Genomic DNA, 17202 nt, shown 5'->3' with positions numbered 1-17202 from the left:
AGGTGTTGATGCTGCTGCCTAGCAGGAGGGTAATGGGAAATCCAGCGGAAGACAGTGGGCGTGTCTACATGTGCCGATTTAAGGCGTTAAGTTGGCCATTTTTAAGGTGCATTAAGGGTGCGGGTCTACACGTGCGCACCCTTAATGCACCTTAAAAATGGCAATTTTAGGTTATATGTGCCTAAATTTGATACCTGCAAAAACAGGTATCAGGTTTAGGTATGAATATCTAAAGTGCCTTAATGCACACATAAACGCGCTAAGACACATTAATGCTGTGTATGTCAACTGACTTGAGACTAACTTTAGTCCCAAGTCAGTCTGCACACTACTTTAATGCGTCTTAGCACATGCACATGTAGATGCATGCGTAAATCACCTTAATGCGCCTTAGGAAAATGTGCATTAAGTTTAGGTGCATGTAAAAGCATGTGTAGACACACCCAGTAGAGGTCATATATTGACAGACTTGCCCACAAGCTGGAAAGGGACTTCCCTGGTAATCAAGCCTGGTTACTCTAGCTTGTAAAGCTTCTTCACAGTACAAAATTACTTCCTACTATGTTAATCACCCAAAAATGTAAAACCCTTATGCCAGGTGTTATCTTCAGCCACAAGTCTCTGTGTTAGTAGCACTATTACTCTGCCATAGTTTCTTCACCTACCAGCATGATTGTTCAGTGAATAAGTGCTCCTGCCATACCTCACTTCCTACCTCTTTCTCCTCTGGTGCACCCAAACACGGCTTGCTGTCTGTGCATAAAGTCCTGAGCCCAGGGATGCACCTGGTGGGTCCCATGAGGGGCTGCTGAGTATTAAGACCACTGGTTAGCAGGCTGACCAATATGGTCTAATTGCTTTCTTGTCTCTCTCTGGCTGGTCTACGTTCAGCTGCTGGTTTGTACTTAGGTCATAAGATTTTTAGGCCTTGAAGGACTGTTTTTGTGCTCTGTGTTTGAACAGCACCTGCCAGAGTGGACCTCCTAGTCACTACGGTAAAACAAATTCATGATAATATTTGAAATAATAAGATGCAACTACAAGCCCCATTTAGAGCTGTTCATCTTGCAATTGAGGACAGTATCCACAACTCACAAAAGAAAAACAGGCTCCCTTATATTCATACAGTGCTTCAAAGGGCTTCACACCATTTCAATTTACTTGAAATAGATACCAGGAAACTCAAGAAAGTAATTCATACACAGCTCTTCCCTTATCAGTCGTTGCTTTCTGCATGTAACCACAGTAAATGTATTCTGGGCGATCTGAATGCATGTGGTATTATAAATTCAGACTCTCCATTAAGAAGATGGGAATTTTTAGAACTTGGGTGCCCAGTTTTATGTGAAAATGCCTATATATTAAGTTTTATGCAAAATGACTGCAGCTTAATGTGCTAAGCAGGTCGTTATTGTCATTTAAGTATACAATCAGCCAATCAGAATATACTATTGCACTAATTACACAAGCAAATCAGTCATGCAATTGCAAACACATTTTGTTTACCTAACTTTTTGAAAATGTCAGCACCAAATATGAACAACAAAACCTCGACAACCCAGTGTAATGACAGACATTGCTCAAGTCTGAATAATCAAGGAATTTTCAATAATTGCAGCGGGAAATGGCTGTGCTCCAGAGAATAGGGACGTCTGACATTCAAAGTTTAAATAATTGGGGCTATGCTGTTCCAACACATCTGTTTTCCTCATATAACAATAAGTTAACAAAGCACTCTATGTAGTGCATTCCTTTGGCGGTCTAAGTCAGAAGAGATTTGTACGCTGAAAAGATCTGTCAGACCTGCTGCTCATGTCATAATTCCAATCCCATTCCAGCGCTCCAATACCAAAGTCAAAGGCTGTAAGGGCCTTTAGGAATCCCCAAATCAAGTTAATTCCATCACCAGATTCATTGTTCCATCTGGATTCCACTCCTGGTTCTGCCCCATACTTCCTGTCCAACCTTGGGCAAGTTGTTTCCTTCAGTTTTACCATCTGTAAAATGGCAACGATATTTTCCAACCTTACCTGGGTAATGGTAGGATTGATTAATTCATGCCTGTAAATTAAGTGTAGCAAATTTATCACGTGGATGATGCAGCTGGAGTTGCCCAATGCAGCAAGGTGCTAAGAGCCTCCTATGAAATGTTGATGGCCTTTAGTTGAGGTTGTTACAGAAGATGCTTCGTATCACACAGGTTTGGACTCTATATTATATTAAGAAAGTAATAACCCAAGCAGGTTGTCGTGGTACTGATTCAGAGTATACTGAAGTCAATAGAAGATTTGGATTAGAAGTCTTTTAACTCTATGCAACTCTGAGGAATTAATTTCCCACGCTGATTCCACAATATGAAATTACCACCAGCAGTAACAAGGCAGTAGAAGTAATAATGTGTGGCAAAGCAATGGAATACCAAATGAAGTCTGAAGGGACAAAGTCTTTACCACTATTACAACCTGTTTAGCTTATGGTACTTGCCATACATTCACTATTTCACATTTGATCTAACAGCACATTAAAAGTAGACTTGTTTTAATGCAGAATTTGCCACTCACTTTAAATGCTGCTCAAAAGATACCTTTACGGGAGTTGTTTAAAAGCCTTTGGTTTAATTCTGAATTTATTTCCTTTAAAAACTCAAATAAAAAAGAGCTTTTGGGATGTTTGGACAAAGCTGTGCTGCAGTCTCAAGACATTTCACTTCAGGTAGACCTCCCAAATGGACAGCAGCAGACATTGTTAGTTCCTTCATGAGATCTCTGACTCATTACAATACCTCAGCCAAAATGGTAATGAAGAGTGTAGTTTAGTTCCAGGCAGATTCAGGAATATGGCCATGGTCCAGGATAGCAAGTCAGAGGTGTGGTGATCACAGGGTTCAGTAAATCCAGGCATACAATGAATGAGAACAACTAATAACAGAGAACTTAAACGTGGAGCAGTAGGCAACCTCTGCAGACCCTTTATCTATTTCTGACTACCTAACTGCTACCAGCAAAGTGAGGGACCATCTCCCAATTTCCAACTCCTTTAGTATCTGGTTACGGAGTACTTGCAAATTATAAATTCTATCAGTACAAGGGGAAAGCAGAATTATTTCCTTTGGTGTCAGACTGATGAAGATATTAACCAGGGAACTTGGATTCCTTCTCCAACTTGAATTGAACTGAACATAAATTGTCCATGGCCAATAATGATTTGGGGTTGAAAAGAAAAACGACAACAGCCTGAATTTCAGAGGCATCGAACACCAGCAACTCCCATGGAAGCTAGTGCTTGGCCCAGAGGAAAGTTGAGCCAATAACCCTCAGTTCCCTTACATGTAGAAGAGGGAAGTTATCAACAACTCACCTCGGCGAAGCACCTGGGGAGCCTTTGGTGAGAAGTTGTATTATTTGTTTTGACACCTGTGTTTGTGGGTATGATCAAGTAGACTGCTGCATTATGCTTGAGGAGCAGGTCTACTTTGTCTCCCTGCTGACCTCATGTCTGCTGAGGATGAAATAAGTCCCACCCACACCACAGACCAATGATTAAGCAGTGCAGACAGCTCAGAAAAGCTGTGTGTATGTGCCCCAGAGAAGTGTCCAACCTCTATGTCAAATTCACCCAAGGAACCTTGTCTGCCTATGTCCTTAGACCAACACAGCTACAACCTACACCCCTGCAACCTCTATATCAGCCTTTCAAGGGGAAGGGACAGCAACTTGTACAGACACAAGGGCAACTTGTGATGCCATCTCTCTACTCCATGTCTCTTCTGTTCGGGTCACCACTCTCCTCACTGATATTACACATTATATCACTGTAAGCCAGGCATATGCAGAAACCTGAGCAGCAGCACTCATTACACCCCAGTGCTTTCTCATATGAGTGGGTCATGACAAATATTCATTCCAACACACTAAACATTATTGTACGCTTTGGAATCTCGACGCCCTACTTCCCCTTCAGAACATTTTCTCCAACTTGTGAGAAAAGAACTACCCAACGATGGCTTCCACACACTACTGAATGCATCTCTGGGTATGGCAGCATGGCAGGCAAGAAATGAGGAAGAACAAGGACAAATCCTAGTAAATCCTGCGGTATTATTGAAATATGCACCTTTGACAATGACTTGAGCACTACAGGATGCCCGTCCTGCGCTGTTTTCTGCCAGACAGGTATAAATACCATCATCTTCTGGTAAGGCATCCTGGACGGTCAGTTTTGCAACCCCCTCTTCAAAAGTGGAATGGGCGTACTGGATTGGTTGGTCTGCAGACATGAAAAAAGAGAACTTTTCTTAGTATACTATGTTCAGCTGGCCATGAGTTCCAGGAACACCAATCAGTTTTAATGCACATTTCAACTTCAACAGCTGTAAAAGAGTTATAAATAAGCCAAATTCTGCTCTCGGGTACATCAATACAGCTCCCCACTGATTACAAAAGAAACATCCCAAGTGGATCTTGAGGCAGAAAGTGAATTTTCAATTGCTGCTGTCCACACTCAAGCAAAACCACCACTGACTTCTTTATTTTGAGCAGTAGTGCGGACAGGAGGATTTGGTTTTGTATTTTTGAAAACTATTCAGATTCAGGTGGATAAGAAATGAGGGATGATTGTTTGCCTAAACAACTGTATTCAACTGTGCCCATAGTCTACTAGTCTGAAACTAAATATGCTAGGTGCTAGTACTGCCATCTACGCATGCTATCTTAGACTAATTTCTTTGGGGCAGGGATTATCTTTGAAGTTACTGAAATTTAATGCAATCCAAGGCAAGGAGCAAAAACCATGAAAAAGCTTGAAGAAACTGAGTCAGGAAGGTAAAGTCAATCTATACCAAAGGATGCATAGTTTGGTTACTGAAAAACTTCAGCCTGAGCTGTAAGAGAAAGCTTGACTTACTCAGCTATTTTTCTGCCAACTGGTTCCTCTGAGCAGATAGTGGACATGGTAGTAGACCAGATAAAGCTGCTTTAATATTCTTTCAGAAAGTGAATCAAGTCCCAGGCTCCCTTTTTGCAGTGCTATTGCCATTTGTTTCCCTGGGTATTAAATAGTTTCTGGTACTGGCTCACCAATGGTGATTTTTCCAGTATAGATGAGAGCTCAGGAGGCCCTGACAGCTGTGTAAACAGTAAGTTGGGAGTAGCTTGGGAGCACACCTAATGGAGGATACATGGAACTACAAAAACAAGATTGGGCCTAATTGGATAATAAAAAGTTCAAGTGGACAAAATGGTGGGAAATATCCTCCCAGGAACAGAACATTGTGATTCAAAGTTAGTCAGGGCAGAGAATGGAAGCTTGTAGGAGCCCTGCACTCGGCCCAGTCAGCATGAACTGGATGCTGTCGCAGGCTCTCCTAATCTCTGGTTTCTAAGATGGACAGTAACAGCAGACAAATTTGCTATCATACTCTTATTGCCACTGGAAGACTGAAATTTTGCTTTATAGAACTTATTTTGCTAAGCAAATCCCAAACCGGATGGTCTTGATCCATAATTTTGTCTCGTGAATTGCCACCTTGTCAAGGAAGTAATTTTCTATCTCTTGCAAAGTTGGAGATGAGCCCTTACCACCTAAAACCTGACTTCACAAAACACATGATCCTACTGCTTTTCCCCTGTCCTCCCTCCCACTTTGTTTGTAACATTGCTGCATCTTGTCATGACAATAAGGTTCAGCCCTGCATTTAAACAGACTGCCATGCCATTGAGTTCAAAGAGGTTCATGCGGGGTTGAGGGCCAGGATAGCAAACCCTTGGGAGGCAGGACCTGGTTCTGCACAGCACTTGGGACAAAAGGGAGCTAGGTTGCTCCAAGGTACTGTTACTATAGAAATAATAATAATTCCCATGTCAGAAGAGAGCATGCTTAAATTTAACTCAGGCTACAAGCTGCCTTATCAAGAACAGTATGATGCCTCATTTTTCTGGCATAAAGAAGCAAGAGGGCAATGTAAATATTCCATATGCTAAAGAAAAAAGGGGTTTTTTTTGCCACATTATCTGAATCAAGCCTATTTGTCAGGTCAGCTCTCGCCTTCAAGTCTTAACAACAGAACCCTGACTTACTGTCTGGTTTCACAGCACTACTCGCCATTTCATCAGACCAGGGCACAAGACAATCATGCATCTGCCCAGGGGAACAAACACCGGCCAGATTCTAACTTATGTTCTTTGCATCACCTAATAAAAACAATTCTTCCAGGACTGAAATGTTCCCCTCTCTGAGGACATAACATTCAAATCCCCATGACAGTTTGGCAGCAGGAACAATAACAAAAAAAAAATACCTTACTGCTGGCACTTTATGCCAAAAGAAAGGAAATTTTCCCTCTGACTACATATTTAAAGCTGTTTGGATGGATAGGAAAGCTGTTCTGCACTTTTGAGAACTCTTCTGCTGAACGGCTGAGGCCACATTCTTTTTTAAACCCATCAAAATGAGATTCAACTTGGGGAAAATGGATAAACAATATGAAAAGCAGTGAGAGGGAGATACTTGGAACGCAGAGGCATTGGTTATACAACAGCAGATAGAAGCTAGCAAAAGGAATATCCAAAAGAAAGGAAGCTAAAGCAATTCTGACTATATGCATAAGTAACATGAGTATAGTCAAAAAGGGAGAAAATTCTCCATCACAGAGCACTGAAACATAATTGCACAGATCCACTGACCTCAATACTGGGAAGTTCATAGTAAATTGGTGGGATTTTGGAGAAAAGCAACTAAAATAATTCAAGGGCTGTAGAGTACTGATTTGCAAAAGAATCCAATAGATCTTGCACAGAGACATAGCTATGATTCTCCCCGTTTGCAGCGATCACTGAGTTCAATAAATAGAGGCATACAATGAATGTGAAGAACTAACAACAAAACTTTATTATGAAGCAGTAGGTAGCCTCTGCAGGCTCTTGGTCTAACTCACTAGGTACTTAACAAAGGGGTCATATCCCAATTACCACTTTCTCAGTCTCCTTAGTTAGGAAGCATCTTTAAATTACAACTTCTATCTCCACATCAGTAACCAAGCAATGAGCAGAGAGGATGCTAAGGGACTGGGGTGGCACAAGGCAGCATTGCTAAATGTGACAGAGTTCAGTAAAAGACAAACATTTTAGAGTGAAGAAAAAAGGAAAACTTCCTGGAGGTGGAAGAGGACATCCCCAAAGGAATTATCGGAAGCCTTAAATCCTTTAAAACTTTACCGGATAAAATATAATCACAGTCAGGCTGTAGGCAACAAATGCAAGTCAGCAACGTGACGTTATCACAAAAAGGCAAATTCAAATTTGGGTTGCATTCACAAACCTTTTCTGCGCAAAATATGGGAGGTCAGAGTACCACTCTGCCTTAAACTGGCTAGGCCTTTGCTGGGGCACTGAATCATGTTTTAGCCACTGATTTTTAAGAAAGTTGAAGAGAAATTGGAGGGGCCATGAATAAACAGAAAAGACGATAACGGGGTTGGAATTCTAGGCATGAAGGAATTAATTATGCTTAGTTTGATGAAAAGGAGGTTATAGGGGCACACAATAGCAGCTTTCCAATATTTGAATAGCTGCCATATGGAAGATGCATTAAGGTCCCTGTTTTTCTATAGAACATATAGTTTTATAGAACAATTGGTCTGTAAGAGACATAGAAAGATCATGTAGTCCAGCCCCTTCTTTAAGGCAGGGTCTGCCTTAAAAACATCTGCTTTAGAGCAGTAGTAAGAGATGGAAGAAAGAGAGGGCTCTAGGAAACTAGACTTCTGATGTGCACCTGCGTATGCCACATGTGTGAACTGGAGCCACATGCGTCTCCCTGCAGGTGCTGAGAATCTATTACAGACAGATTTAGTTCATGGTATCTCAGTCTACAGATCTGGCTGACCTGAACCGGGGGTTCATTTGCTTGGAATAAAAAAGTACTAAACTTGCAGAGACTTGCATATTATTTGGGCTGACAATGCAAGGCGTGCTGGATAGTTATAGGAATACTTACATGTGACACGGTTCATAAACCACTTGGAGTACTTCAGGTTTTAGTGAGCGTGAAGGGAAGAGACAGGGGCCAGAGAAAAGCCTCGATGAACTTGGATGGGGAACACTCACCACTTCCTACACAGTCGAGAGAGCCCATCCTACATGGAGAGAGCCCAGCCAGAGCAGGGAGCAGGCTGACGTGCTTCCGCAGTGTGTGCTCCCTCCAGATTGGCGGACAGAACGCCAGGAGAAGTATGTCCAGCCTGGACAGGGGCAGCTGAGTGAGGCCCACAGCTGGTGGGAGGGGGAGAAGGTGTCCCACAGTCCCACTGCGGGGGGAAGCAAGTGGACCCATGGAACAGGGTGGTCGGAGGCCACCAACAGAACCTGGGACACGCTGCACTGGAAAACTGTTCCAGGATCACTGGGAGGACACAGAAGTGGTGCAGGTAGGAGCCAGGACTGAGAGTCTTAAAGGGGCACTGTTCCTTTTTGAGTTCGCCTTGTGTCTTTTTTCCTTTTCTTCCTTGTTTTTTGTTTTGTTTGTGGGATTGCCTCCTCCTCCCCCTGCTTCCCCCCCCCCCACAATGCACTGGGAAGGTGGCAAGAGGGAAAGCTCCTCCCCACGTAAGAAAAAATTGATCCTGACCCTAAGAAACCAGCAACTAGCAAAGTTGATTTTGAGTTGACTGACCCTGGAATAGGAGAGGAATTCATTTTGGTCAATGGCTCCATGAAAATTAAAGGACTGAGATAGTTTGATTGACTCCAGAACCAGGAAGGAATTGATTTTGTATTTTTTTCTTTCAGATAAATTGATGGATCCTGTGTGAAGCTGATTTGGTTGTATCGGCCCAGAAACCTGGGATGAACTGATGTAGGACAGTGGCTTTATAGACTCTAGATGGGCTTACCAACTGATGAGCCTGGGAGGAAATACTGAGTTGATTTAAGGATGGACTCAGAAATCCCAAATGATGGAGCCTAACTCATAAGCCGTATTTGGGGACCAGGAAGTAAGGGCCAATGGTATCTTTAGCCAACACAAGATCCAGGCCCTGATGTGTAATCAGGGATGTGGTATGGGTGGAGTGTAAGGGGAGGAGGAGCCACACAAAGCAACTCTTCTGGGGAGGACCTAGCAGTATCGTCACTCTTCCTACACCCAACTCTCAGTTGTTAAAAGAGATGCATTGAGACATGGTGGGCAAGAAACGAACATCTGAGATAGGTACTGTCAAGACCATCTATTCTCCTCAATGATGCACACAAGTAAGGGGTTGGGCAGGAGGGAGCCCCGGCCTTATAATACACACTCCTGACAGTGGGCAAATATACACATGCAATTAATTCAACCGAATAAACTCTGGCACAGTTTATGCCAGAGTTTATTGCTCCTGGGAGCCACGTTTACATGTGTGCCTAGGACCACAGCATGCTGAGCTGCCTGGCCGGAGCATGAGGGTGTGGCTAGTCTGTGGCTAGCCTGCAGGCAGCCCCTGCACTCAGGTAGCTTCGTGCCCCAGTCAGCCCTGTCAGTGTCTGCACATGTGTTGTGATGCACTAAATAATGTTGCTCTAGGATAGTACTAAAGTGTTTACAAGTACTATCCTACGGCAGCATTTGTTAGTTCCCTGTGGCCTAACAGGGCTGTACGTGTAGACGTTGAGACTTTCCTATGGTGCTAATTAGTCAGTTCCACAGTAAATGTCTTGTTTAGGAAACTGCATGTACCCACTGAGATCCTGCTGCACATAGAAGCCACTTATCTCATGTGCTTGCATGTTCCTTGATACCAACATCTGCCCAGATTTCTAAAGTTTAATTTCAACATAGAGGAGTTGTCATTTTGTCTTCCATAATTTACTATGCTGAACTAAAGACCTGTTCTTCTAACTTCTCTGGCTCTGGTGTTCCAACAACCTATAATCATCAATACCTTGGGAAGTTATTATTTGCGTTTAAAATACTTTGTAGGTGCTTCTCCGACTTTCATTTTACCTAGACTTTATAGACCAGATGATCCCAGTCCCATAAAGTACTTCTTAACAAGGAATCTTGCAGAAAGTGTCATATTTTAACATCAATGCCTGCCCTGTTCCTCACCACTTCGATGCCATCTGGAAGACATAGAAGGGATTCACTTCTTCCAGAATTTTGGAGGAATGAGTCTACTCAAAACAGGTTTAGTTTCCTCCAAGAAGCAGCTGTGTATTGGCTGTATCCATGCTCTGTAGCCAAGGCAAGCCCCACATTCCAAACATGAAGAAAGTACATTCCAACCTACCCTTTTTTGGAACAGAAACTGTCTGTTGCCCTTGTTGTGTTGTATGCTGCACATATATATTATTTTGCCATGAGCATTATTATGTCTGCCTGCAGTAGTATCTATGGACCAGAAACAAAACTTTCTCCTTTATTTGGTTATGGAAAGAAATATGGTAGGAAGTGATATCTATCTAACTGGCAGAGGAGACAGAACTGTTTGCTTTCAAATGGAGATCACAATAGTCAATTTGATCCTTAAGTAAAACAATGGCCGAGAGCGCCTACCCAGAAGAAACGCCAGAATTAAACTACTGTTTATAATCCATTTGAATTTGTTTCCAAATGATATACAAACAGTTATGTATCACAATCAGAAGTGAAGTAGAAGAGAATTAAAATAGGCTAGCAAGTTCTATGAGTCTGGAGTGAAAACAATGTATTTATGTCCTTGGGACGTTCTCCATTTTGCTTTATTATTATTAAAGCTTCTTACACTTCTACTACACAAACATGTCACAGCCACTTGGTTTAGGAGTAGAGTACTGAAAAGGTATAGATGCTAACCTATGAACCCCTTGATGGCTTGGAGCCCAGCCCACCCGAGAAGCTGTCTCTCTCCCCTGCGATTCTGATACAGCTGTAGTTAGAGGAAACCTTAATACTAAAAGGACATGGATAAATCTTAACAAGGTCAGGACCAGACTTAGTTAATGGCAGGGCACTTTCTACAAAAGAACTGAGCTTTAAAATTCTCTCCCCACTGCTTGATTTGCTAGTGATCAAATTATTTAATGATTTAAATCAAATTGTTTCATCTTTAGGACAAGCTGAAAACCCGCCTGAACGTGAAGGAAACAAACAAATTGGAGATATAACTGCAAAGTTTAACTTAGACTGGCATTGACTTACTTATGTGAGGCTTGCAGTAGGCTTATTCCATTTTGTATAATCTAAGCCTTGTTTAAAGGCTCCATGGCTGTAAAATATCTTGGGATAAAGCAGAGTTGAAAATCTGTTCTCTGTAAAGTTTTACCAGGGTCCCAGGCTGCAAGTGGTAACCTCTAATTGAAGGTCCAAAAGAACAGGGTCAAGGTGGTTGGGGAAAAAGCCTCAATAGTTCCCAGTCCTGGTGGGGTGGTGACAGAGAAAGGAAATGGTGATCCCCATGTTACAGGCATGTAGGTTGTAGCCGTGTTGGTCTCAGGACACAGGCAGACAAGGTTCTTTGGGTGAATCTGATATCTTCTTTTAGACCAACTTAAATGGAAAAAAAATGTTAGCATGTTTTTGGATTTAAAAACCCTTTGTCAGGCTGAGGAAGTCTCTGCAGTTGGTGTGTGCTCTACCAGCTGCACACTACCAACCACCTACCAACTCTACCAACAGCACACACCAACTGCAGAGACTTCCTCAGCCTGATGAAGGGTTTTTAAACCCAAAAACTTGCTAACATTTTTTTTCCATTTAAGTTGGTCTAATAAAAGATATCACATTCACCCAAAGAACCTTGTCTGCCCTGATCCCCATGCTGGCATTTCTGCCTCTTCTGGTTACTGTTCAACTGCCAGTGTTGACAGCATGAGAAGCAGGATTTGTTTGTAATACCTTGTATTGGACCAACATTATAGTTGGGAGAGCTGTTAAACAACTTAGGCACAAAATGCTTTTCCTCAGGTCTGGGAAAGAAGCAAGGAGATTTCTAGCCACAGAGAAAAGAAAGAGGAAGGTCAACCCAAATTTAAGCAACGTGCTGGAGAATAGCAAGACAGTAAAAGACATACTGAAGGCTTATGGTCTGATACAAAAGAAACATCTACCAGCAGATGATCTGATGATGATAGTCTTCCTGCCCCTCCACCCCCCAAAGTGGAGCATTATCAAGTATGTAGATGGATATATCTCCTCTGATGCACTGTGTCTGCTCTCTGCATTTGAAAATTAAGTCCCCATAGGGATGGATGTGTGCTTTGTGACATGGACATGCAGTGACAGAGACACAGTGGTGTTACCGTGTCATTCCGTGACTTGAGGATTCCTTCCAGAGCAAGGGAACCTTGGACCATGGCGGAAAAAGGACTGGCCCAGGGAGCAGCCTTTCTCCGTTGCATACTGCCCTAGCATGGCCTGCCAGTCCTTCCATTCCAGACAGTAAGAACAGGAGCACACTGTAGCCTTCAGCCAGCAAAACAAGTATTTCCAGTGGGAGAGGTCAGAGCCGATTTCACATTTGCTTAGTGTCATAAATAAAGCAATGGCTTTTCTATTCTAGTCATGGAGTGATGCTGAGTTACTGAGAAGATCAGTCCAGGGTGTGGGAACATACCAGTCTCAGGATTACGCTTTAACTCACCCTACCACCTTTCCAAGTTCTCCTGCTCACAATGAATGACTTCAAAGACACAGGGGTAATGTGCAAGTAACACACTTTAACATAGCCCAGGGGGAATCTACTTGACAGCAAAACAGTTTTTTCACCCTCTTTTTAAAAAATGACACCCAGTAAAACGGAATGGACTAATAACAGATTGGCATTTACTGCAGATGGTTATGAACCAAAATATCCCAGATGTAAAAATGCCACCTCCCCCGGGAACACTGAGGAGGTTTGGATCCAAAGGAGAACACTGCTACTTGCGGCCCAGCTGGGACTCGAAAAGAAAACTCTTAAGGTTGTTAAGTAGGACATGTCAGGTTTTGTTTACAGATAGTTCTTTTGTTTGCATGGGGTCGGGAGGGAAATTATTGAATTACAGAGAAGCAGAACAGCTGTATACATTTAAAACAATCCATATACGCAGTTGTGGACCAACATCCCACTCCTGTACGAATGTCAGAAGTGCATCTACAGAAGATCTCACTAGTATAGAGGACATCAGAAAGAGAATTTAAATGGAAAGTGAAACTGTCCCAAGGTAATTTCACTATCCCAGCAGATAAAAAGCTACATGAGGAAAAAAAAAGGAAGGTAGAAAGGCAATTGAATTTTAAACATTTATTCACTTTTAATGATATTGAGTATTTTTAGAAAGAATTAAAAAAATAATCAAGGAGTTTTATAAGAGCGTTTCTATTGCTCTTTTAACTGGAGAAGCAGCTAGGATCTGTGCAGTATGGTAGAGGTTAAGTCCAGCCATCTCTAGAGTTGGGATAGGCTCAAGCAAGTTTAAATTCTCTGAGGTTCAATCCCACCAGTCTTTCACACTCCAAGAGACTAAAGGGCCAGCGAAACTGGTGGCACAGAACTGGCCTGACTTTCTAGGGCTTCAGCATTAAGAGGCCGAAATGCAATATGAACTAGACCCAGAGAGCTGAGCAAAGGGTGGAGACAGAAGTCAGGGGAAGATCATAATTCCATGTATGTTGCCGGGTTCACCCTTTCTACACCACCTTGATGCTGATTTGAATCACCCTTGAGAAGGGTGTTGGTACATGAAATAGGGAACTTGACTGGATCACACGGAAAGCTAATTCTCTAAAGTGAGCATCTCTATACTGTAGTCAGGTTTAGATATTCCCATGACAGCTGTGAATTAGTGAATGCGAGAGCAGTTTCAGTGGAGCTGACTAACAACCCAGTATGGGTATTGTGTTGGCCCAGTTTCACAGAAGGGAGTTGCATCCCTGGCTGCTGTGACTACACAGCTAACAGTTAGCTAGCTAGTCTGGATAGGTCAATACAAGCTGCAGTGATTGCAGTGACTGTAGTGCAGACACAACCTTTGTTGAACTGACACCAAAACCAGAGAGTTAGAAAGCACTTGCGTCCCTACAACCTTGCCACAAGAGCCCCCTGCTGGACACGTGTCAAACTTGCAACAAACAACAAATCTTCAGTGAAAATGTCCTCATCGCCCCTTAAATCTATCCAGACTTTTCTTCAAATGATGTGGCAGAGATCCTGTTATGGGAAGCTAACAAGTTTTGTGCACTGCATGGCCAAGTTGTATTTTGAGGTTCCTGAGCATCTGGGTGTGTGTGCACATCTCTGCCATCGGAGGATGTTCTTACCATTGAGAAGCCACGTGATCTGAGGCATGGGGATCCCTTCCACAGAGCACTGCAGCACGAAATCCTGCCCTTCGCTCACTGAGCATCCCTTCAAGATGCTGGAAAAACATGGGGTGACTTCTTCAACTTTAGGCCCTTTGAATCAAAGTGGAAAAAGGATCCTTTAACATAAAATCATAGAAAATTAGGGCTGGGAGGGACCTCAGGAGGTCATCTAGTCCAACCCCCTGCTCAAAGCAGGACCATCCCCAACTAGATCATCCCTGCCAAGGTTTTGTTTAGCCAGGTCTTAAAAACCTCCAAGGATGGAGCTTCCACAACCTCTCTTGGTGCTTTACACCCTCCTAGTAAGAAAGTTTTTCCTAATATCTAACCTAAACTTCCCTTGCTGCAACTTGAGCCCATTGCTCCTTGTTCTGTCATCTGCCATCACTGAGAACAGTTCAGCTCCATCCTCTTTTGAACCTCCCTTCAGGCAGTTGAAGGCTGCTATTAAATCTCCCCTCAGTCTTTTCTTCTCCTGACTAAATAATCCCAGTTCCCCCAACCTCCACTGACAAATCATATGCCCATGCCCTTTAACCATTTTTGTTGCCCTCCGCTGGACTCTCTCCAATCTGTCCACACCCCTTCTGTCGTGGCGGGCCCAAAACTGGACAACAGTACTCCAGATGTGGCCTCATCAGTGCTGAATAGAGGGGAAGAATCACTCCCCTCGATCTGCTGGCAACACTGCTGCTAAAACGGCCCAGTATGCTGTTAACTTTCTTTGCAACAAGGGCACACTGTTAGCTCATATTCAGCTTATTGCTCACTGTAGCCCACAGGTCCTTTCAACTCACTCCTGTTTTGTGACTTGCACTAGGTAGGTTAAATGAAATGGCACCATGATAAATCATTCCTACAACAGTGTATGAACTTAGAGCCACAGAGAAAGAACTGGTTTGGAAGGAAAACTCATGTGGGGCCTATGGACCAATGGGAGTGCCCCCAGATTGTCACAGGTTTTGCAGGCTTTTCTTGTTTGGCACCACTCTGGTTTTGCAAATGAAATCCTGCAACAGGCCACTACAAGGGACTGAAATCTATCATCAGTGATCCCAAGCAGAGCAAAGAATGGGAGGAAACATGTTTTTTCCATGATTGTCTCTATTCAGCAATGCAATGGGAAGAATAAAATACTTTGCCCACAGGACTCTGAAAAGACAGGAAGTGTGTTGGAAGGGGGTACCTTGATCATCCAGGACAAAGCACACCTGGTGCTGCTAGAGAAATGTTGCTCAAACATGATTTGTACTTCACAGCCAAACCTAAAACCAGGAGATACTTAATGGGTTGGGAACAAATCCGTTAATCAGGCCAGGATTGGCTAAGAAGTTCGTGAATCTTCCAAGCAAACCTGCTATTGAATGGTTTCAACCTCAAAGTCAGGTCTGCCTTGGGAGAGGTATCTATGTTTGGATACATCACAGTGTGATTTTTCTTCCATCCCCTTTTCTTGACCTTACTGTGCCACCCAGGGCACTAGAAGGATCAGTGAGCATCTGTTGAACATTTCAGGAATACTAAGTTCTCAGTGGGTGCATCAACATGTGCTATTAGCATGGAACAATAAACTCCGGTGCATATCATGCCGGAGTTTATTGCTCCTGGGCACCACATTTACACATGTGCCTGTGACCGCAGCACATTGAGCCTGGTCAGAGCAACTCCACCTGGCAGGGGCCCTTGGGGGTCAGCCTGCCAGCCTGCAGTTGCTCCCCCTGGCTCAATGTGCTACAGAGGGGCTGGCTGGGGCATGAGGGTGTTTCAGTGCAAGGCTGGCCAGCAGGCAGGCCCCTCACTGAAACACCCTTGTGCTTCAGCCAGCCTCATCAGCGTCTACATGTGCGTTGCTGTGCACTGAAGAACTCTGTCATAGGATAGTACTTGTATTTACAACTACTAACCTGCAGCAGAGTTAATTAGTTTCCTGTGGCCTAATAGGGTCGCATGTGTAGATGTTGAGACTTCACTGCAGAGCTTATTAGACAGCTCTGCAGTAAACGTCTCGTGTTGACACATCCTGTAAGTGCTAAGAAACTTTTTGTTGGGCAGCAACTCTCTTACGCCTCCCATTTTTCTCATTCACACTACATGCATTTATTAAGGAAGATGTAGGATGATTGGGAACCCCAGTGTGTCAGGCATCATACAGATGCTTCAAAACATACTCCTGTCAAATCAGATACAAAAGGCAAAGGGTCAGAGGGGAAACAGGCATGGAGAGGCGAAGTGTCCAAAATCACACAGCACCAATAGATCTGGAAGTTAAAATTTCCACATATGGATTAGCTTTAAGGGGAATTTTGCACCCAAAATCCCTGGACAGCTGTGAAAAACCTACCTCCAGTTTTAGAGTGCAGATTGGCTCACCCTGATTTACGTACTTTTTACGCTCAGAGCCCAGCTGGTTGAAGTCTGGCCCTTGGGGTTGAAGGCTGCACAACTATAGGACCCACTATCTCCCAAGCTGGCTTTCATCAAGCACAAGCAATGAATTCCGTCCTCCTCATAGATCTGGACACCGTCTCTTGCTTTCAGTGGGGCTCCTGCTTTGAACCATTCCACATCTGGTTTGGGTTTCCCTGAAACTAGAGAATTTGGATTTTTTATTAAAGGAATGTTCCCCCATTACAATAAGCCTTTACTACTTTCTATTATTATTGGTTTCAGCCTACTATATTACTTCTAACATCACAATATACATTTCAAAATATTTCAAGATACATAGTTACCTTTCATTTCCCCCCATCTACTATAGTCCTTAAGGAGATGTTGATAGCTTAAAAAATACATGTGCTTCTCTCTGAAAATTCTTCTCTTAGCATTGATATAAGTCACACCTAATACCACTGTAACCAAGAAAGATTAGAGGGGGAAAGGGAAGAAGTGTTCTGCTGTTCCCTCTCC

The 17202-nt window shown here is 43.1% G+C and overlaps 1 protein-coding gene across 3 annotated transcripts in view; it reads right to left on the bottom strand.

Moving 5' to 3' along the window:
- MYLK (myosin light chain kinase) overlaps nt 1-17202 on the bottom strand; it is a 356584-nt gene that overhangs the window by 157383 nt on the left and 181999 nt on the right. For 2 of the 3 annotated variants that reach the window (XM_006259414.4, XM_014599482.3), the window contains exons 9-11: nt 16680-16883; nt 14251-14385; nt 4114-4266 (exon numbers count right to left, since the gene is read on the bottom strand). In XM_006259414.4, coding sequence (XP_006259476.3) covers nt 4114-4266; nt 14251-14385; nt 16680-16883 — 492 coding nt within the window. The remainder of the gene's footprint in view (nt 1-4113; nt 4267-14250; nt 14386-16679; nt 16884-17202) is intronic. The other variant, XM_059727477.1, reaches the window with a different exon arrangement.

Source organism: Alligator mississippiensis, chromosome 4 (genome assembly GCF_030867095.1).
Source record: "Alligator mississippiensis isolate rAllMis1 chromosome 4, rAllMis1, whole genome shotgun sequence".
Classification (NCBI taxonomy): domain Eukaryota; kingdom Metazoa; phylum Chordata; order Crocodylia; family Alligatoridae; genus Alligator; species Alligator mississippiensis.
The sequence above is the reverse complement of the archived record's forward strand: the minus strand, read 5'-3'. Positions and strand labels throughout refer to the sequence as shown.